General features: G+C 39.6%; 1 protein-coding gene across 8 annotated transcripts in view; it reads left to right on the top strand.

Annotated features, from left to right (window-relative positions):
* Positions 1 to 23,334, top strand: part of bcas3 (BCAS3 microtubule associated cell migration factor) — a 531,108-nt gene that overhangs the window by 335,347 nt on the left and 172,427 nt on the right. The window contains exons 24-25 of one of the 8 annotated variants that reach the window (XR_002276298.1): positions 3,078 to 3,179; positions 5,703 to 8,436. The exons of 6 other annotated variants lie outside the window; for them this stretch is intronic. Coding sequence is in view for 1 of the 2 variants with exons in the window: in XM_020616817.1 (XP_020472473.1) it covers positions 5,703 to 5,713 (11 nt within the window). In the remaining variant the exon portion in view is untranslated. Of the gene's footprint in view, positions 1 to 3,077; positions 3,180 to 5,702; positions 8,437 to 23,334 lie in introns of those variants that run through there. One more of the 8 variants, XM_020616817.1, reaches the window with a different exon arrangement.

The following is a 23,334-nucleotide window of genomic DNA, read 5'->3' as shown; positions in this document are numbered from 1 at the left end:
TGAGGGTGGGTCACCAGACTTATTTGGGCCAAACATCGTTACTTCAGTCTTTGTCTCATTAAGTTTTAACAAGTTTAGTGTCATCCAGTCCTTGACGTCATCAAGACACGACAATAGTGGCCTAATTGAAAAGTTATCCCTCCTCTTTAGTGGCATATAAATCTGAATTTCATCAGTATAACAATGAAAAAGGGCACCATGCTTTCTCAGGATGGAACCAAGAGGTAATAGATATAGTGAGAACAGCAAAGGCCCCAGAATCGATCCCTGCGGAATCCCACAAGACAGAGGGGATGACAAAGATTCAATATCAGCAATGCCTACACACATGGACTTGCCAGACAAGTAAGACCTAAACCATTCCAGTGCAGTGCCCCTAATGCCCACGACATCTTTAAGCCAGGATATTAAAATACTGTGATCAACCGTATCAAAAGTCGCAGTCAAATCTAACAGGACAAGGATCACATAATCATCGGCATCGGTTGCCAAGAATATATCATTAAAAACCCTTAATAAGGCCGACTCTGTACTATGTAAAGTTTTAAAAAAAGATTGGAAGACCTCCAGGACATTGTGCTTGTCTAAAAAGGACTTCAACTGAATATAAACCACCCTCTCTAATATTTTAGAAATAAAGGGGAGCTTGAGATTGGCCTAAAATTAGTTAAGACCAAAGGGTCCAAACCTGGTGTCTTAAGTAGAGGTTGCACTACATGCAGGGACAACACCAGACGACAGACTACTGTTAATAATAGCCAAGACCAGCTTACCTATACACGGAAAGACCTTTTTAAAAAAACGCGGGGGAATAACATCTTGCAGAGAGCCAGATAGTTTAATCTGACTAATCATTTTCTCCAAAAAGGCTAAAGTTACAGGTTCAAATGCATCAAAAACGGCCACACAAGGGACCAAGCCCGAGGGGTCAGAGACAGCGGCTGTACCCAGAGCCCTCGCAGCAGCAACCTTCTCAATTAAAAACTGTAAGAAATTATCACACACCTCAACAGAGGCTTCCAGGCAGACAGGCTGTGCAAGATTTAACACAGACCCAATTGTTTTAAATAACACACGTGGATTATGACTGTTTGATACAACAATATCAGACAGAGCATAACATAACCTCCTTAAGGTAATAAAGAAATTTGCAACAAAAAATTAAGTTGAAATTATATCACTTACCTGAGTTTTTATAATCCCTCTTCCTGATTACTGAACAGTTATACAAAGTGCAATATCACACTGAGGTATTTCCAGCATACCTACAATGAAATTTATTAGAGCAAAATTTTGTGGTAGGCCTCTGATTTAAAGCATATCACTACTAGCACTAAGCTGACTATGACATGACTGTAAATCATATGATCCACAAGATAAGGGGCAAATTCCCTCTCAGTGTCTTTATACTATGACCACTAAAGTGCAGTTGAGAAAGCAAGACTTTTGTTTTCATCATAATTATTGTTAGGGTTGTCCCCATTCAGTTTTTTTATGATTCCGATTCTTTTAATATCAAGTATAATTAATTTTCTGTATATTTACCTACAGAAAATATTCAGTAAATATCCTGACCTATTAAAAATTGCACCATTTTTATAGAGCTTCATGATTCAAAAACTGGATCAGGTCCTGGTTCCAAAATTTCAAGCTTATTAGCTTAAAATTTAATATCATCCCAGAAGATAAAATTGGTTTTCTTATGAAATGCTTTCAAATGGCATTTGTAGGATTTGACATTTTAACTGATCTAATACTTTCATATTTACTGTCAGATCCCACACATTCAGCAGGTGTAACTAAAGTTCAAAATATCTGAGGTTCTGAATCAGAATGTACTGATAAATTAATGGATATTTAACTGAGATACAACTCCTGAAACTAACTAAACACAACACAGCCAGATCGTTTTAGTTTAGACAACTCATCACTCTATTGGTCTTGTTCAACTACAACAACTATACAGTCACGATCTTGGAGTGACGTTACAGAGTGGTGCTTGGTTTAACTCAAAAATTATTTTTGGCCACATTCCCAAATAAGCTGTTATCATTTAGATGTAAGTAAATAACTGTACAACATTACAACATGGACATTTTTGGAATACGTAATGATGCGGCACCAAATTAATGTACTTGCCAACTTATGTCATTTTGAGCTGACAGACATTTTGTCATTTATGTCAAAATGTGAGTGCCCCGATAGAAAGTTGTTACAGCACCGCAGCCACGTACGCATGCGTAGAGTGTCCACGACACTGTTGGTTCGAGTCTGGCCAGTGACATCTGTTGCAGTTCTAAGCCTCTCTGTGACCCACTGACTGGTAAAGGCAAAAATAACTTTAAATGGTTTTGTTAAAAATGTCCAGATTATTTCAGCTTATTTGGGTTGACCTGTAAAAACCAGCCCTGGTAGGCTAGTGGTTAAGGCGCAGCGCTCTTGCCGCTGCAGCCCAGGTTCGAATCAGGGTTGTGTCAGGAAGGGCATCTGGTGTAAAACACGTGTCAAATGTCAACATGCGAGTCGTCAGTGTGACGATTTGCTGTGGCGACCCCTAAACAGGAAAAGCTGAAAGTGACTTTCTGTTTGTGTTGACCTGTAAATAAGTGAGTCACTACAAGACTATAAAAATGCAATTTATTGTATTATTAAGACTATTCTGACAGTGTTATTTATTGGCTCTGGATACATTAAGGCATGATGACTTGGTCCACATTAAGACAATGATGGTCGTTCCTAACCCTAACCCTAGGGAATGCAATATGTCAATGAGTGTCCTCACAGAGATAGAAGTACAAGTGTGTCAGTGTACATGTCTCCAGGTCACGTGTTCTTTGGCTCTTTTCTGCAGCTGCAGAAACAACGAGAAGGTCTGCATGTGTGCCTGATGTTGTCTTTAACAGTTTCCCTCTGAAGCCTTGTCGAGACATTCCACAGTAAACACACACACACACACACACATTACAGAACCTCACTGCCATTGTTTCTCACAAGGCAGGGTACAGGGTCGATTGCCAGTTGTAGAACATTATCAGTCTCCCTGTGTTAGCTTGTGTTTTTCTCTCTTTTTTGTGCAGACATGCTCTCAGCTTAGGGAGCTGGTTCATGGGCCGGTCAAAGCCGCCTTATTTCCTTTTAATTGACTTAAGATGGGCAAACAAGACTTCACCAAGCACACGGTACCCATTACACTTGCACACAAGAAACTCACAACACCAAGATGAACACTAATGAAGCACACATACTGACACAGACAGCCCCAATTGCCACTGCGTGTGTTAGCCTCTTTACAGTTCCATATGACTAAATGAGGGGGTTGTGCTTTCCCAGTCAGTGCTTTAGCGTGCTACAGCCAGATCTCATTCGTGACTAGTAATCTTTTTAGTCACCTTGCTGCAGTGCTTAGTTTGTAAATTATGATGTCCTAGACTATCACTTGTTGACAGTGTCCTCACTGACCGGTACATTTGCGTAGCATCCACATTAAAGGAGCAGCTTAGAGGCGAAACATTATTTGTTGTATGTTTGTAGTGACCAATAATTCACACAAGAAGACTCACACTGGCAAATGCGAGTTCTATGTAAATGTCAAGTTTGAGTGATGCTAAATGCTTTAGGACTGCAAGGCTACGGCCACTAGTCCGTTCAAAGGACACCTGACATCATATTTTTGGCCTTATTACTCCACTGCACATTAACATTATATTCAGAGTATTACAGCAACAAATTTAAAGCAGACCAGAGTCTATATAATGCAGTCACATTAAATAAACATGTTCTTACCTTCAATTATTTAAACGAGCCCATAACACAGTCATGGGGCAGGGGTCCTCTTTCATGCTATTCTGTGCTTTACTTTAGTCCTTTTGAAATCCATGACCTCAGCATTAGACTGGCTTGTAGCCTACTAACCTTTTCATTAACAGTTATAGGCTTTAAAACTGGGTCCTGCTTGGCCTGTTTAGCTTCCAATTTCTGACTCTCCTCGCCCTGCTTAGACTTGAAATACTTTAGCAAACTTGCTTGTCTTTTTTGCATTTTCGCTCCATGGCTACCATAACATTACACTGAATGCGCACCTGACCCAGTGCGACCTGTGGAGACTATGTTGTGATGTAATTATCCTGCCTGTTTTTATTGTTTTTAATTATTCTAATTTTAGTCTAATATGCCATTGTAAAAGGCTAGTTGTACCAAAAGTATTAGCCTTTGGACATTTTATATATAACTTATTCCATTTCTTTCATGTGTAAATGAGGTGCTGGCTCTGTCAAAATGTGCGCTGGTTGGTCACATTTTGAGAGGTGCCAGATCTGGATCTGTCTAGTCCCAGATTGGTATGTTTCACAGTGAGATCATGATCAGAGAGAAGACTGTCTTGTTGCTTTTCAAAGATGAATTTAATAAGACTGTGAGTTTTCTAAAACCATTTTTACACATGGAAAGTTGAATGTTGCTGGCTCTAATTCGTGGTGTAAGACAGTGGTTTTTGGCATTAACACTTAGCCCTACTGCTAACGATTACACGTTGATTCTTTTCACATGACACGACAGTTTTGTGCTGAGGTCATCAAAGCAGCCAGATGGAAAATAATAACACAGAGGAAGAGCAGAATTTTTGGGTCTCTCACTATGCTAGACTGGTGTTTGCACTCTTCATGTGGACTGTTACTGTCTTATTGTATTTCTCTATATTTTTTCTTGCACTGTGAGGAAAACATGCTCCACTACTGAAACATGAGGCAGACACAATGGCACAATAAGATGCTGGAATATTTACAGGCTAATGAGCATGTGAGAAAGTGGCTGAATGAACACTGTTTGATTACTTTTTGTAGAAAGAACAACTAAAGACAAAGTGATTGAAAAGTTGTGTACACTCTGCTTGATCTTTAAGATGAAAAGCTTTTTATGACAACACAAATCATGAGCATGTAAGTTCCTTCCAAGAAGAATTTAGTATAGACAGTTTCATCATTTTGTCCAAATAGAATGTTTTTGGCCTAAGTATGTTGGCTAAGGAACAATATTTTTAAACATTCTGTCCTTGTTAGTAACCCATAGATTTGGTTTTCTGGAGAGACTGGGTTAATTATAATGGACTTCCCTTTTATGAAGCTTTAGTGTTCAGTAAGGGCTTAAATGTTATTTATAGGCTTTGTCACCCACACAAGAATAGGCTTTGTAGGAAATGGCAACAGAATTGTAAGACATTCAGTAATGGCACAAACTAACAGCTTCAGGAGGGGAAACATTTAGCCCTTTGTTTCTTTTAGTAATACAATCTGAAAAGTGACTTTTGCATTATTGTAAGGGAACACCACTGATTAAATGTTTGACTTTGATCGTTTTGGGGGACTTGTTAGAGACAAAAGTTTACTGTATTTATTTAGTCTCTGCAGAGGCTGAGATATGCTGACTTTTAGTCCCTAGTATCAGGTCTAGCTATTAATATTGTACATCCCATAATGCACATTGACAGCTTCTTTTGCTTGACCCTTCCTGTCTGGAAGATGCCCATAGCACTTAAAGTTGTGCCCCCACACTGTAACATAGGCTGCAGATTAAAGGGCTCCCCAGTTTGCTGCAGTATCAAATCAGCTACCCACTGCTAGAGGATGACAAACAACACATATACTATAGAATAACAGCAGAGATGTAAAACCCAGCATTTTTTTAAATTTCCTATTTGTCTCTTGCAGGTTATTCCTAAAAAGAAGCTCTTCGCCCTGCAAATTACCATTTCAGTTGATTTGTTATTTATTTATTTTTCCTCTCGGGCATGCCTATCATTTTCATAACCCCTCCATCCATTCATCTACCCTTCCCTCTCTCCCTCACTACCCAGTCAGCATTTTGTCATTGGTGTGAGAGAGAGAAGAGGACAGGCAAGAGGAGGAGGAGGAGGAAGAAAGGAAGATGGCACGCTTTCTTCTTGTTTGTCTTTCTGTTTGTCTTCCTGTTTGTCTGCCTGTTCGTTTGATTATAACATACACACTTTAATAAGTTCAGGTATTATAGTTATTTTCTAAGGCTATATCAATATTTTCTTCTTAGTTGCTGTGCTTAGGATGCTTCCCTTGAGAGGCTGGCATGTCTGATATCATGGCAACATTGACAGGCTCATTAAATGTTTCAGTGCTATTAACCCCCAAAGCCAGTCATCCACTTTAGATGATCACTTTCTCACTGCAGCATTATTGTCTTGTTGTTAGTCTATAGTTAACTAAACTGACCCAGACATGGCTGTTGCCAAGCTTTGAATGCTTTAGAGAGCACAGTGGCAGGTGTGTACAGTTTGTAGTTGTCCAGTAGTTGTCTGTCAGTGCTCATTGTGTACATCAGTATAGGTCATCACATAATACCAGTGCATGCATCACAGCACAGGACATACTGGAGAAATAATTTATGGTTATATAAGAGAATTATTTAATGCCAAGCCTTACAGCTATATACATCCGTGCTATTTACAAGCCACAACATATACTGAGTGCCATAGAAAGGCAAAAGAAATGATGTCAACATACCTAAAGCTGTCACTGTCCTGACCAAAGAAGTTTCCCAGTGATCCACAGCATGCCAACTTTCAGGCCTGGGCATGTGACTTCATATGACCTGTGATAACTGCCACATTTTAATTTGTGATGAATCCAGTGATTTGAAACTAATTGCTGTCAGTTGTGTTATGTGCTGGCTATCATCAGAAAGATATTTCAAAAAAGCACTAGTAGTGTTTGTGTAAATGTTATTGAAACACAAAATAATTTACCGCAGAGACTCTTAGATGACATAAAAGAGGAAACAAAACTGCTGAGACCAAGTGTGTTATGCCTGAGTATTATCCCTGATCCTTCGTAATGTACAAAGTAATGGGAAAAATGAACTACAGTATTTTGTTGTTTGACAGAAGAGGAAGAAGAGAAGTCATGACACTATCATTTTTTTCTACTTCCTTTTGGTTTACAGATCTCTACTAGAAATTCACTGTTAAAGCGGCTCTAACTTTCAACTGTTAAGGGTGAATGAGAATCAAACTCCAGCAGTATCCCCTCCTCTTCTCCCTCTGCTCTTCTTTGGCCCTCCTGCCCTGTCTCTGGAATTACATCATATGTGGTCATGACAGACAGAAACAGTTGCAACACAGGCAAATAATACAGAAGCATGTTTTTCCCAGTAATATTGATACAGTACTAATGTTCTGGCCACTATTGCATCATGTTCAGTGTTGCATTCTTGACACACATATTATGCTAGAAGGTAGCCATGGGTTGTAGGTAAAATGAGAAATTTCATGTTACGATTTGATACGTTTTGAAAAAGCTCCCCACTGTTCTAGTTAATAGTGTAAATTTTAACAACTTCTCACAAAAATTTTGCATGTACTGCAATGTTATGCCTGGCATAAACTGTACCAAAACCAAAATTAGCAGTATTATTGCATTTGCTAATCCAGGAAACACACTGGTTTCCGTTATTTGAACAACAAAACACTAACACTGCAGTCAGTTGGAATGACTCCAAATTACAACCAGAATAGTTCAACACAAAGATATAAAATTAAAATGATAGTTAGCTTTGTAATGATGTCGACATATACACATTAGCTTAGCATCTAGCAGGAAGAAAGCCACATCTGCATCAGATTTTAGACCTTTGGTTGCTTTTAATACTCTCCATCTCTGACATGCAAACCAGTGTTACCCCTGGTTTTGTAGCAGTCTTTCTGTGCTACAGAATGCGGTCTCTTGTGTCTAACAGGTCCAGTCTCCCATCCTGTTCTATTCAAATTTTGTTATCTTAGTTATTGCATCTGTTTAAAAATAGCCTTTTCCAAAATATGTTGTTTAAGTAAGGCTATTACTAACTTTACATCTCTAAGGATTGACAGTTAAATGGACTTGAACAATATTTTGTGATCCAAGTGCAATCTGTTAATCGCGTGACTCAACATTATCTTAAATCATGGAAATAGTAGTGTTCAAAAATCCTGGTGTTTAGATGTTATGAGGTCCCAGCCGACACACCACACTACACTGGCAACAACAATCAAACTGCTTTCAAAGTCATTTAGATCAGGCACCTTGCAATTTGACTGTTTAGTCAAACAATAACTAAACCTATTGAACTAATCTGTGGGCCTCATATGTTGATTTGCAGCAAACCGGATGCGCTCTTTGAAGTAGCTTTCTGTTGACACGAATATAGTGGTCACTGAGTCTGTATATTATAATATATGTAAGTCCTGAGGAAGGTGACTGATGGGCCACTGGTGGGTAGGAAAAATGTCATGTAGCGTTAATATACGAGCCAAGTAATTAAATGTCTTTTATGTGCTTAAAATTAACAGCCACAAGTGTAAAGCCAACAAAAAAATTACAATGATGAGCAAAAGAAAAACATCAAGTTTTTAAATTGCAATCATGAAATAAAAGAGAAATTTGCACACATTTAAACAAAAAAATATTGTGTGTTGTAAAATTTATTATAAATTTGTTTTAAGAGCCAAAATTTCTGCCTCACATGAAGCAGTCCTCCCAGCCTGGCTACAGAAAATGAGACAAAGTGTACTGGGCTCAGCTGTCTCTTGTATCATTGTACAGCTTTTGCATTGAGCAGCTCACACAAACACATACCCAACACACACTCAGAAGCATTTGGCCTTTAGACAGAGAATAAAGCATGTATTATATATTCAGCTCAGGATGAGATGGAAAGAAGGGTCACACTATGAGGGAGGAAGTGCACAAGTGCACTTGTGTATACAGAGGACCAGACAGTGTGGTGTGTGTATGAGGCTCCTCCAGGGTTTCCTTGTTGTTCTCTTCAAATGGTTCAAATTATTATGCATCAGTACCACTTAAATGCAGAAGTACATATACAAGTTATAGGGAAATTGTCCTGCTGGAGCGCTTCCCTATTGAGAGATATGAGTGGAAATATCTTAATCATTCATGCTGTCTTACTTGATTGTCTTCCCTCATGCTTCATTCTGAAATCTAACATACTGAACACTTTGTTGAGTGATAGAAGTGACCATATGCTTATGACACACTGGTAAAAAAATCTTGCAGTCAGTGGAATATTTTAATTACTAGCAAACATGATTCATTTATTAAAGCAAGGCCACTGTCAAGTAGAATCAAAGAGTAGAAATACATCAAGGAGGAGCTCGAACAGTTTGTATCCCGGGTGTGAGGGGCCTGCAGAAATCTTCTCCACCTTCCTTTTGACTTTGAGGTGTACAGGTCCATGGAGGGCAGGCTGGCACCGATTTTTTTTTTCTGCAGTCCTGAATGTCCACTGAAGTCTGTTCCTCTTTGGTTGCTGAGCCAAACCAGGCAGTGATGGAGGTGCAGAGAACAGACTCAGTGATTCCTCTGTAAAACTGTATCAGCAGCTCCTGGGGCAGGTTGAACTTCCTGAGTTGGCTGCTGTGCCTTCTTGATGATGGTATTGATGTTGCACATCCAATTCAGGTCCTAGGAGATATTGAAGCCCAGGAACCTGTAGGACTCTACCGCTGATACAGTGCTGCTGAGTATGGAGGTCCACTGTCATCTCCACTGTTTTGAGCATGTTCAGCTTGTTCAGGTTATTGTGACCACACCAGAGGGCCAGTTGTTCAACCTCTTGTCTGTACACATCGCTGTATCGGATGAGGTTGATGACTGTTACATCATCTGCGAACTTCAGAAGCTTAACAGAGGCATCCTCCAAAGTGCGGTCATGGGTGTAGAGGGAAAACAGCAGCAGGGAGAGCGCACATCCCTGGGGGGCACCTGTGCTGATTGTCCGGGTGCTGAATGTGGTTTTCCCCAGCCTCACCGGCTGCTTCCTGTCTGTCAGAAAGCTGGTTATTCACTGACAGGTGTGGACAGGCCCTGTCAGTTTAGAGCTGAGGATGTCTGGGATGATGGTGTTGAACGTCAAGCTGAAGTCCACAAAGAGGACCAGTGCATAGCTCCCTGGGAGTCGAGGTGTTGCAGGATGTAATGCAGTGCCATATTGACTGCAACAACCACTGACCTGTTTGCCCGGTAGGTGAACTGCAGCAGGTCCAGTAGGTGGTCTATGATGTCCTTCAGGTGGGCCAACACCAGTCTCTCAAAGGATTTCTTAACTACAGATGTCAGGGCGACAGGTCTCTAGTAATTCAGTACTCTGATGGAGAGATTATTGGGGGACCAGGATGATGGAGGAGCGTTTGAAGCAGGAGGGTACTTCAGACAGCTCCAGTGATTTGTTGGAGATGAGTGTGAAGATGATCAGCACAAGCTTTCAGTCAGGAGGGAGTCACATCACCTGGGCCTGGTGCCTTTCTGATAAATTTGTCAGTGAACAACAATATTAAACCTTCATTATGTCAAATGACTGTGTAATGTGAAGGGTATAATTTGTAACCAATTCTGCAGTTCCTCTCAGCTATACCAAGCTTTTTAATATCTTTCTTTGTTGGTTTTATGATCTGTAACTTCACCACTGCTATCTGCATTAAAAAAACAGATTTTCTTCTTATGAAGAAGTGCAAAATAAATTTTTCAAACCATGTCAAAGCATTCCTTAAGAAGGCAGTTAGTATATCATTACAAATATGTTTTTGATTATATTTGACTGGAATAACAATGTAGATGGATGGTACTGTATAAGTTTAAGTGCTTTGGAAAATCAGTTTTTCCTTGTTTCCTTTCTTGGATTCTGACATACACACTAATTATTTTACACATTCCCCTAATAACTGTCATTAACCTCAGCATATGTTCCATTCAAACTGAACAAAATATATAAGTAAAACTACTTTTTACTTGTTCTTTTGAAAAGAAAAGTTCAAGATGTTGTACACCCTAAATAAAAGTGAAGCTGATGAATTATAATTGGAAGTTAAAGTTGTGCATTTCATTTTTTCATACACAAGTTTCTCTCAGGACATATGTACAGTAAAGCCCCTTTTCCACCACCTGGTACCGGCTCAACTCAACTCTACTTTACTTAACTGCCGTGAAGTCATCATCCTACGTGCTGGCAGAGCAGGCTTAAAGCTGTTGTTTTCATCCTCAGACTGTTATTATACCTTTTTATTAAGTTGTGATAGTTTTTCAGGTGAGAAAAGAACCATATAGTTTTGGAATATGTGGCCATGCTATCCAAGTAATTACAAATTTGCTGTGATATTTTCGGAGATGTGATGACCCGCTAATGTGCCATGTAATAATGAGCCACCTCTATTTAGCAGGCACAGCTGTAGTCAACTGTGCTCGTATTGTAACATTCAGTAACCCTTCTCGACGTGATAAGATGTACAATGTGGTTGTTCATGTAATATAATGGGTATGTTATATTGTATTTGGAACTGTCACCATAAATTTGACCCTTCATAACACTCATGAGGGAGTAGTGCCAGCTACTATTATGAACAAATTAAGAACAAGCGACTGGTTTCTCACATGTAAACAATTGGGTTCATCAGTGGCAAGATGGCCACTTAGTAGTGACGTATTTCTCTGACCATTCAGTAGTCTGCAGTGTTTACATGTCACCATTTGGTTCCACCTCAGCTCGTTTGGAACCTCATCGGAGGTGACACTAGAAACAGTACCAGGTATTATCCCCAACTTTTGACTGATGGAAAAACAAATAAGTGGTGTAGAGTCGAGCAGAGTCAAGCTGGTACCAGGTGGTGGAAAAGTGGCTCAAGTGATATCATGGAGCCCACTATCACTCAGCATAGCTGAGACTAAACCTTCAGCACAAAGCAAAGAGCATAATCTGTGTTTTCAAAACGAAGTGAGAAAGCCAACCAACTGGATGATCTTTTGCAGCCTTCAATAATCTCTTCTGGCTCTGTTTTTGTACATATGTCTCAAATGAAATGATTGTATGTTAGAGCCTTCAGCATTGTGCTTTGAAGTCTAGTTTGATGGTTTTCAGTAGCCAGTACATATATTCTGTGTTGAATAGCACTTTAAAGTCCTTAAAGTTGTATTTTTGTATTTTTGTGTATAAAACCTGAGTTCCAATGTAAATATAGTGTATTTGTATTTGTAGTGTATTCAGTGAAAGCTCCCATCATATACAGTATTAAACAGTATGTGTTTCACATTAAGATGAGAGTTTTTAGTACACTATGTGCTTGGACTCATATGAATGCAGTCACCCACGCTACACCATCTTTTTAAAATTCCAGCTCATTTGTGTCTTACAGCAAATTGTGTGTTATGTGTGAGGACAAAAGACAATCTCACATCATGTAGGCCCCTGGTGCAATGCACTTGTGTTACAGTGTCAACACAGTGTGAGGCAAGAATGGTGTTTGTATGCTTGTACGTTTAATATTATTTATACTATAGATGAAGGAGTGTTTAAAGGGGATCTTTGTTTAAACTGAATAACTTATTGGTTGTGAGGTGTACAAATACAGATTTGTGTACAATGGAATTTTCCATTTATATTATACAGTATACTATAGACAGGTTACTCCACCTACAGTATGTATAAAATGTGATCATATGCTAAAAGGACTTTTTCATATGGCTAAGCAGAATATACACTGTTCTTTTATTTATGTTAATTTATTTAACCTCTATTTCCAGGGTAATCCCACTCAGACTGTCAGCCTCCTATTCAAGAGAGCCCTGGCAAGTTCTTTGAAGGGCAGCAATCACCATTATGTGTGCTTTGCGGAAAAAGAAGACTTCACCAGAAAAATGACAAGTGGATTTCGTGTCCTGTAAATAATTACTATCCTCCCTTAGATGCAAAGGCAGGAGTTATTCGACATGGCTATAGTCTGTAAAAACCTCTTAAGGAGAAAGTGTGGATGAATGGTCTGGTGTAAACAGTGTCTTTCCCTAACCATAACCAAGTACTTTTGGTTCCCTAAACCCTAGCAAACCTTAAAGTCCCCATTGCATGCTTGTTTCCAGCCATTTAATGTTTAATCGTGGTACCTCTAGATTAGCTTTGCACCCATCAGTTGCTCCCAGTGATAACACAGGTATGTGACTGTGTGAGCGTTTGTGAGTGTGAATGGGTGAATGGCCAAATAGTGTGAAAGCGCATGAAGTGTGCTGCAAAGCATAGAAAAGCGCTATACAAGTATAAGACCATTTACCATTAGCCATCATAACTCCAAATAGTTTATATTTTTTTCAGAATATTAAAACCAGAGAGTCTCTTCCTAAAAATGAGAGGATAGTTTGTGAACATGCATGACTACTGCTGCCGGTGTTGTCACAAGTGGACCGTGATGGCATTAATTAATATGAATTTATTCTCCAGGTAAACGACGGTATAGGTAAAGAGATGTGTAACACTCTAAACAAAGCAGGTAATTGAGAAACTCCATATTTTAACTGGCATAATGCAGACACAGTAACTTCTCTTGACTTACAACAATTCTCTCTAATGTTACAGAAACAAGGCATTAACAGACATGCAACATGTGTTTTTAAACTTACAATTAAGTCCCGCCGAGTACTGGAAACATCACTCCCTTTCAAGTAGCTCCAAAGTCAGTAAATCCAACCAGTGATTGCTGTGTCTTCCCCAACACAAAGTAGTGAAATTAATTCCAACAGGTAGGGTAGCATCGACAATAACATCATGGGCCCTTAATACCGCTCATTAACCAGAAACATATCACATGCGGCCGACGCTATGGCGTCAAGCAATCAAACAAACAAGTACTGTGCTCCAGGGGAATCCAACGTTGACGAGCTGATCAGTCACTGCTGTGGGGGCTTCACAGGCCGGCTTATCATAGGTTAGTCCTGGTCAGGTAAAACAGCAAGTACCTGTACAGGAACATTCCCGGACATACAGTAACCTCAGGCCATGTATTTTTCTCCACATTCTCTGGTCACAGTGCAGCAGGAGGAGGTAAAATATATCTACAAAACTGGGCACAGTTGAAAATTTTCACTTTTATAATGGCACTGGTGGATGTTGTTTTTTTTCTTTTTTTAAAATACGTTTTATTGAAAACATACATAACAAACCAGGCAAAATAACATTTTGCCAATATGGGGTGGATGTCAAGCAAGGTCACATGAACGTGCAATGGCCCGGAGTTCATGCCCATTCAAGGAAATTCCTTAAATTATTTTGGTAGAAAAAAAGTCTCGTGAGTGAAAGTCTGCAAGACGTGTATAAATTGAGTTACGTCTGCATAGAAATACTAGAACATACGTTCACCTCATTTTTTGATCTTTAGGTCACATTTAACCCACTAATATACAATAGAGTACAGTCTTAATAATAAGATAAATGCAAAAGATGTACATATTTACATATAGATGTAATATTTGGTTGTAAGGATAACTGTTAGCCTTATACTAGCCTACTATTTTTACATCAATATTGAGTAGTATTGCTAAACAGTTAGTTACAATTATTTTCATCATTTTATTGTGCTTCTCATTTATATTTTATATTTAACCTATGAAGCATCTTTACAACACTGACAGAAAACATTGTAATTGTAAAAACAAAGTACAAAGCTTAATTTTTGCAACAATGTCCACCCAGCTTTGACAAGGTCACCTAATTTCCTCTGACTGAGGAGCCACCACGTATGACATTTTGCACTGCACTTTCACTGTGATAAATTGATTCAGCATGCCTTAAAACCTGAACCTTCCAGACACCCTGTGTCCCTCAGTTCACATTTCACTGTGTATAAGTTGGCGTTGCACTAGTCTCCCAATTTGAACCATTACTCTCTGCTTTGTAATCAGTTGCAACAATTATAACCTCACAGTGCGCCTCTGATTACTGTCCGGGTATATTTTGGACTGTTCTGGGAATCCAGAAAAAACCTGATTCTGGTTCCAGCCAAGCTCTAGGTTACACACATTTACAGTAACCCTGCCTGTGTGTGTTTGTGTGTGGGTTGCCATTCGTTTGAAGTGCTCATTCACCCCCAAATTACAATGTTGCTATAATGAAGTATTACCATGCGAATTCCAAAGCAGACCAGTACAAAGGGTGAGCAGTTGTGTGGATATGTGTGAGTGCATGTGTGTGCTGGACACTTGAGGTGAAAGTTCAAAGAGGATGCCTTAGCAAGAAGCAGCTGCCCAGCCGAAGCGTGTGCATATGCATGTGTGTACATGTGTGGTATTCTTGTGTGTTTTATGATGCAAGTAGAAAAATAGCTTTTGTGTGTGATGCATCCCCACTGTGCTGAGACGAGTGTTCGTTTGTGTAACAGTGCATATGACTGACTTGCAGTTGTGTGCGTGTCCTCCCAGTTGTGTATCTAAATGTGTGGACCCACCAGCCATCTGTGACAAAGCTCAGTTTGAGTTAAACACATACACACTTGGAGGTGCAGGCATTTTTGGCTGCAGGCTGTGGTGGCCTCACCTATGGCCTCCCTGGCCTGCTGAATGTTGCATGAGCCCTGGCCGCCTCATAAATAGTGCATCAGCACAAACATGCTATTGGATGATATACATACTGCACTGGCACCTGTACCCACCTTCACTAATGAGCATCCAATCTATTTTTCATCAGCATATGCAATGGGGTGGCTGTCTGAGGACAACAAAGTTGACAGGAGGTGGTGGATGGAAATGAATGTGTTTTTTGCTTTTGTTTGTTGGTGATTGTGGACTGTCTTTTGTTATTTCCCATTTTGGTATGCTACACTTCAGACCTGTAGTTTTTGTAAGCTTCTTTATATCCTGCTGCTGCTTGGGAGGACTTCCTTTAAAAGACTGAGCATTTATTTAAAGCTATATAAATCAATATTTTTTCATATTTTGTTTTTATATTATATAGTTGTAAATTTTATATTTTATACAGTGGGTGACATTAGTAATGTGAAAAGTGTTAATTGTCACGGTTAGCCAGTAAAGCTGCCAACACAGTTAATGGTGGACTCAATTATAATGCCAGACGAAGGTGAGTGACTATTTTTCTTTTATTACTCACAGTAAGGGCAGACACTGCAATAGTCCAAAAAACACACTCAAAATCCAATAATAATCCAAGTTCAATGCCGGCAAACACGCACAGCCAAGTAATCCAAAAACGGGAGGTCAGAGAGGGAAGTCTAAAGGTCAGTACACAGAAACACAATCAGAACCAGGAGGGCAAGACGGTAATCAGTGGTCAAGGCAATCCAGGGTCAATAAACAGGAATCACAGGAAACAAGAAGAAACGCTGGAAAGTCTGCATGGAGTCAAGAATAATCTGGCAGCGCCCTGGTGGGAGGACGCTGCCTAAATAGGGGTGAAAACAGGTGTAGGTAATGAGCACTGATTACCGTAAAGAGAGTAAATAAGAACAGGATGTGGTGACAAAATAAGAACCTGAAACTGGAAGCAGTAGGACAGAACCGTGACAGTTAATAGTGACAAACAGAGATAGTTAGGACTTAATTTTACAGCTAATAAAGCTTTTTTGGTTACTTGTTCTTAATTATTTTGGTGTACTCTTCATCAGTATTGCGTCCAGCAGCCAGCTATGTCCAGCAAAAAAATTCTCTGGTCCAGCTTACACTTACACCACTTTGTTTTCAGGTTGTTCTATTGCTCCTGAGTGGTCAGAAAGTTAATTAGTACTACATTACAGCAAAACAACAATTTTGGCTTGTTCTGTCAGGCATTGAAGCTACTTGTGCCCGTGTTCTTCCAGCCTCCAGCTCCATCCTTATAGCACAGAAGGTGCTGATAACAGCCATGCTGTCACTGTGGCTGCTATCAGCTAACATCTCTTGCTCCCAGCCAGTGACCTATCTAGCTTCTGCATTATAGCTAGCGTGCTAACAACAGCAGGGCCAAGCACCCTTTAGCAACTCCCCTGCAAAGCAGAGTCTCCTAAATGAAAACCATTCCCCTCCGCCTGCATCCCGGGTTCTGTTCAGGGACAGGAGTCGTGAGGTCAGCAGCTGGTGGCGGATATGGCAATTGTTTATGAAAAAAAATGCTTTCTCAAGCCCACTAAAAACACACACAAAGAGGGAAAAATCCCTCTGCCCCTGAACAGCCAACAGCTGGGAAGGGTTGGGAGTAGCCTGGAGGCTAGCAAGTCACCCCCTACCCTCCCTAGTCCAGATGGGGGAGGTTAGGCTGAGGCTAGCTCCAGCCCACCCTGCCCCTCCCCTTGCTCCACTCCACTTGCAAACTTCCCATTCCCATTAAGGAGACGCTGAAAATTGCGGAGGAAGGGAAAGGAGGAAGAAAAGCAAAAGAGCGTGACTGCTCTGTTTTTCACCCCCAACCCTCCCTCCGTTTTCAGCCTAATCAAATAAAGCAGGAAGCTTCCGAGACGGAAGAGGAGTGTTTATTGATATTTTTGCGAGCTCCTTCACCCCCTGTCCTTTCCCCACTGTTTATTTTTGATCCTCCACTTTTGAAAATTCTGATATTGTCTGTGTTTTTGGCTCATATACATCCCTAACTGTGTGTTAGAAAAGTACTAAGGCTAAAAGGTTATGTTTCTTTCAGCTTCTTATAATAGATCATTATATTAAATTGAGCCACTGGAAAATCCCACACCAACTCAACATCCATTGCAAAATGGCCAAGACCAGCTCATTTATTGTAATAAAAGGGTGTCATATGAAATGGCTTTAAGTAAGAAATGATGATGCTCTCTATCTGTACCATCAGGTGGGCATAAAGGCATGCACGCCACTCATACTGGAGCCTAGAACAGCCTGTTGAGAGTATTGTGTTACAGCTGATACCTTCCAGTGCCTAAAAAGTTGAAACTGCATCATTAAGTAGCTCACAGACTCATGTCAAAAGTGTATGGATGGATAGAGACCTTAATGTAGATCTGATGGGGAACAGTGCCAGCAGAGGAACTTCATCATGTAACATAAAGGCTGACTGATGCAAGAGTTTTAAATCTGGTAATCTCCTCTTCAAAGTTTTTCATGTTATGCCAAGACAGTCTTTTGCATTTAATCGCTGTACAAGTCCTCCATTGGACATGAATTTTATTAGCCCCATACATGTTATAAGGATCTACTGCTGGACCAGTATTGAAATAATAAACTTTGCGGTAGTGTGTTGAACCTAAGGCAAACCTCAGACACTTCCTATCTAAGCACATGAGCAAACTTTTATAAGGCCATGTAAAACCCAAAAATAACCACTGGGTAGATTTACTGATGTAAAATCATCTGCACAGCCATTTGAAAGCATCATAGTTTGTATTATATTTTGAATCAGACTGTAGGTTAGGATGCAAAAGCTGAATGTCAGTTTTTTGACACCAGCATTCGGTAGTCGTCTCAAAGTGTAGCAGACATAAAACCAGTTGGCACAGCTTAGAGGAATTGGTGTTTGAATGGCAAAGTGCTTAGAAGTTGCCTTGAGTAACAAAGGGAAACTTTTTCTTAAGCTGTCACTGGGAGAGCCTGTTTTGTTATTTTCAGTGGTCTTTTGTTAGAGGTCATTGAGAGGCAACGGCTTCATTTCCCCCTCAAGCCATCCGAGTGTGTGTGCTTGTGCACATGGTGCTGCTCTCTGACATAGCACTTGTCATACCATTGGATGTTTGTGTGTGTGTGTGTGTGTGTTTATTGGCAGAGTGCAGTAATCTAAGCCTACCTGCAACTCTGTGGGCTTGCTCCTGACTGTTCCCCAAAGGTCAGGACTCATGACCTCTGTGGTTAGAGGCAGGTCAGTGTCCTGGGGTGCTGTTGTGTCTCCCTCCTAACCATCCCAACATACACAGCAGATAACATCCCATCCATACGCCCATATTATTATGAGGGTATTTGTCAAGGAAATGTGAACACACATCATAAATGTAGACACACACCCATGGAGATGGATCCATTCGTATGAATAAACACAAACCTCATTTTCTTGGATTTATCCTGTTTAATGTTTGCAGAATAAAAATCTGAGATAAGGTGGTGAGAAAAGAGTCAAACACTCAGAGATCCAACCTCCCCACCTTCTCTTTATTTAAAATGACCTCTAGTGTAACAAGCATAATTTGCTGGTGATGTGACAGATATGATGCTGTGTAAGTGAGTTCATATTTATTGTAGAATTTACTTACTGTATACTAGATGTGAACTAAAAACTAAAGCCTCTTAGCCCCAATTCTTATAAAAATGATATAAATGGAGGAAAAGCAGAAACAAGTACTATTCAAAGGGAAGGAAGGAGCAGAGGAGGAAAATGGGAATGAAATAAAAGAAGAAAAGGTAAAAGACTAAAAGAAAGAATAAAAAGTGGGATGGGAAAATGGAAGAAAGAAGGGAGGATGAAAAAGAGAGCAAGGTGAAAGCAATGAAAGAAAAAGTCAAATAAAGAGGAGGAGTAGAGGGATGAAAGCAAAAATAGAAAGGAAATAACAGGGATGAAAAAAGGAACAGGCGATGAGGAGGAGAAGGACACACACAAAGACAGACATGCACACATGCTAGGGAAAAAAAAACTTTGTAGGATATGATCATGAGGCAATGGTTGGTCTCTCAAGGGTAACAGGTCAGCAGTGTGTTGTTGAAGAGGCCTCAGCCAGTACCAGTGTGTGTCAGAATACGGCACGGTTAAGTCTAGTAGGGAACGATTAATTGCATTTGCAATTAAATCGCCATCACGTAAAACACGATTTTCTAATCGCAATAGGTGCGATTATAGTCTGGTCACGTGACACGCGAGCGCAATCTGCAGATGACGCAGCATCTTGTCACACTACGCTGTAGCATAACTTGTTACTTGACCTGCTGTAAAATGGCCTCGGGCTCGACACAACCGGACCCTGAACCAGAAACTTTAGTGCCAAAGAGGAGCAGCAGTTCCGCTGTGTGGGACTATTTTGGGTTTAAAAAGGAAGATGTCGCGCAGCGTTAGGTATTGTGTTAAACCTGCCTTGCTAGCGTTGCTACCTCATGTGGTAACACAACGAACTTGATTCAGCACATGATAGTTGCATATTTAAAATGCAGTAGATCGGTTCAAGTAAGCCAATTACCACCAGGCAGGCATCACTGACAGAAATGTTTGAAAGTGTAACTCCTTATTAATGCACTTCAAAACGGCACGTGGAAATTACTAAAGCGGTAACAGAATTCATCGCGAAAGACATGATGCCCATCAGTACGACTTAGAATTCTGTGAATACTGAGTGTGGTAAAGCCAGATTTGTTTTTATATTCCTGCACTTTAGTTTGATGTTTACAATAGGTCTTTTTGACAATTTATGTTGGCATGTATTGCATGTTTTCAACAAGTCAACAAATCATTTAGTAATGTCATTCATATAAATTCATGCATCATTTAATTTCATCAAATAACATGCCTGGTCTTATGTTCAATCTAATATTATATTGGTCATACTATATAATGACTTAGTGCTTGTCTTTGGCTTGAAGTTTAATACAGAAAATGAACAGCTAATAAAATCACATATTAAATCGCAATCGCAATGTTGGGGGAAAAAAATTGCAATTAGATTATTTGCTCAAATCGTTCAGCCCTAGTTAAGTCGTTCAGGCCTTAGTTGAAACATAAGGGTCACTGTTTTTCTCTAGAAACATACTGATGTATTTCCAGCTGTTCAACCCTAAAGCCATTCACACACCTCATGGTTTTTACCAAAACGGATAAAAACATCAGTTTCGCAATTTGTATATCAATTCATATTACTTTGAAGCAACCTCCCCTAACTCCAGCTGTGTCACTTTATAACACACACACACACACACACACACACACACATACACGCACAGGTGTAATTTAGTCCTCCAGGTCTGCACTCTGCCGTTCCCCTCAGCTATTAACATATGTAAGTGCAACAAGGTCTCACCTTTAATGAGAAAAGCCAGGCTGTCCTGTGAGCTCATTAGCCCTCAGCCGTATGGAATTAGACCCAGAGCAGCACTGTGCTTTCTCACACTGACATTCAACACTCAGTGCACTGCTCACTTAAACTCTGAAGATGGCTGCTGCTGTCACAAAAGATAACAGTCCTCTAGTGTCCTTACACATATAGTCTTGGTTGACTGAATTACCAAAAAAGATGTTGACTTTTTTTGTCAGATTTATGTGGTCATTCTTATCTATCTACATTTTTGATATATAGGACTAAAATACTTTATTATAAATTATTTGTTTAGGCAAAATTATTTAGTCAGATTCAAATTATATTTAATGCTTTAATTTAAACTATGTAGCCATATTGTTCCTAGGTAACTATAGTCCAATAACTTCAAACTGTTCAAATCTTCCATTCCAAAGACAAGGCTTTTACATGTTATTACTAAGTTATTGCTATATCATTACTGTAAAGACTGAACCTAACCTAATGCATTTTTAATTCAGTAATAGTCTTTAACTCTATGAAATTACAGTGATTATTGTGCTGTTTTGTCAAATACTATTTAACAGCTGTACATTTTAATTGCATCAACATTTCAGATCTCACAGGTACCACGAATATGTTTCATGGAATTGCAAAATTAAATCATCCAGTCTGTCTATACTGCTGGCATACAGTAGTTGATGATTTTTTCAGTCTGAGGCTGGTTCAGATACAGGCTACTGTTTTAAGCAATACAAATGATCATTTAGACCAGAAACTCTTGATTGGATATCTACAAGAGCCATGTGTTGGCAAGGACAGTCCAGTAAACAAAACAAAATTGTAATTAATGCTTATTATCATTTGGGATCACATCCATATCCCCTTAGAAATTTTATTTAAAAAAAAGAGAATGACAGTCATTTGTATTGTATTTTTCATGTGATGAGTGAGTATCAACTGAGATGCTCATCACATCACTTTTTAAAAGAGCAATTTTATCACTAGTTTGAAATAGTCACATGGACATGTTGTTGTCTGTGCTGAAAGTAAAAGCTAAACCATACCAAACTGATAGACATATTCAGCATAACCAACCAAGATAACATTACAGTATATTACTGATTATTTAAAAATAGGTTAAATTAGGAAAATGCTCAATCAGTATTTTAATCCACTCCTATTTTTGTATTGGGTCTTACATATTATCACTGCTGTACTGACCACAAGAGTGTCGCCAGTGATCACCTGACATCTGGTCAGTAAGAATCAAGATACTGTAGTTTTTTGTACTGTATGTATACTGTATATTGAATAACCCACATATAAGAAAAAGTCCAGCAAAGTTCCATTTTGATTATAAAAAACACTAATTAATAAAGCAGAGCCTAATTTTCAATATCAAAAGTTTTAAAATGGCAGTCTCCTTCCAGAGTGTTATAATATCTGTAAATGTTGTTGGATCAGTATTACTGATGCACTACCACTTACTGTACACAGTTACTGTTGTAACTAATTCTTTTAAAACAGTATAAACTTGAAATATTCAAAGAACAAATACCTTCTTCATCTTCTTCTTCTACTTTCAGCTGTTCCCGTTAGGGGTCGCCACAGCGAATCATCTGTTTCCACCTAACTCTATCCTCAGCATCCTCTACTCTCACACCAATTAACTTCATGTCCTCTTTTAGCACATCCATATATCTCCTCTTTGGTCTTCCTCTTGACCTCTTGCCTGGCAGCTCCATCTCCAACATCCTTCTACCAATATAACCACTATCCCTCCTCTGCACATGTCCAAACCATCTCAATCTGGCCTCTCTGACCTTGTCCCCAAAACAGCCGACCTGAGCTGTCCCTCTGATGTGCTCATTCCTAATCCTGTCCATCCTGGTCACTCTTAAAGAGAACCTCAACATCCTCATCTCTGCTACCTCCATCTCTGCCTCTTGTCTTTTCCTCACTGCTACAGTCTCTAACCCATACAGCATAGCTGGTCTCACTACTGTCTTGTACACCTTTCCTTTGATTCTTGTTGACACTCTTCTGTCAAAGAACAAATACCTTAAAAAAAGATAAAACTGTATATAAAACCAGTGTGTGTCTGGAGTCCCTGTTGAGTTGGTAGTCACTAAAATTTGTTTCATTTCAATAACCTTCACCAAAAACATCAAAGGCTAAAGAAAAGTAAAATGAGAATACTTTGTTTTTACCCACTTTAATCTCCCATTAATCATCTAATGATGTTTCAGATTTACAGTACAGTACCTTGTGACCCATTGGAGGAGTCCGGTCCCTACACTAGGATGGGACTAAACTAAATCAAATCAAATTTTATTTGTATAGCGCCAAATCACAACAAAGGACACTTTACAAAGTAAGGTCTAGACCTTACTGTTATCAATATTATTACATAGGGAAAACCCAACAAATCCCCCTTGAGCAAGCACTTGGCGACAGTGGGGAGGAAAAACTCCCTTTAACGGAAGAAACCTCTGACAGACCCCGGCTCTTGGTGGGCGGCCTTCTGCCTCGACCGGTTGGGGTGAGTGGATAGAGGAGAG

Source organism: Monopterus albus, unplaced genomic scaffold (assembly GCF_001952655.1).
Source record: "Monopterus albus unplaced genomic scaffold, M_albus_1.0 scaffold179.1, whole genome shotgun sequence".
Taxonomy (NCBI): domain Eukaryota; kingdom Metazoa; phylum Chordata; class Actinopteri; order Synbranchiformes; family Synbranchidae; genus Monopterus; species Monopterus albus.
The sequence above is the reverse complement of the archived record's forward strand: the minus strand, read 5'-3'. Positions and strand labels throughout refer to the sequence as shown.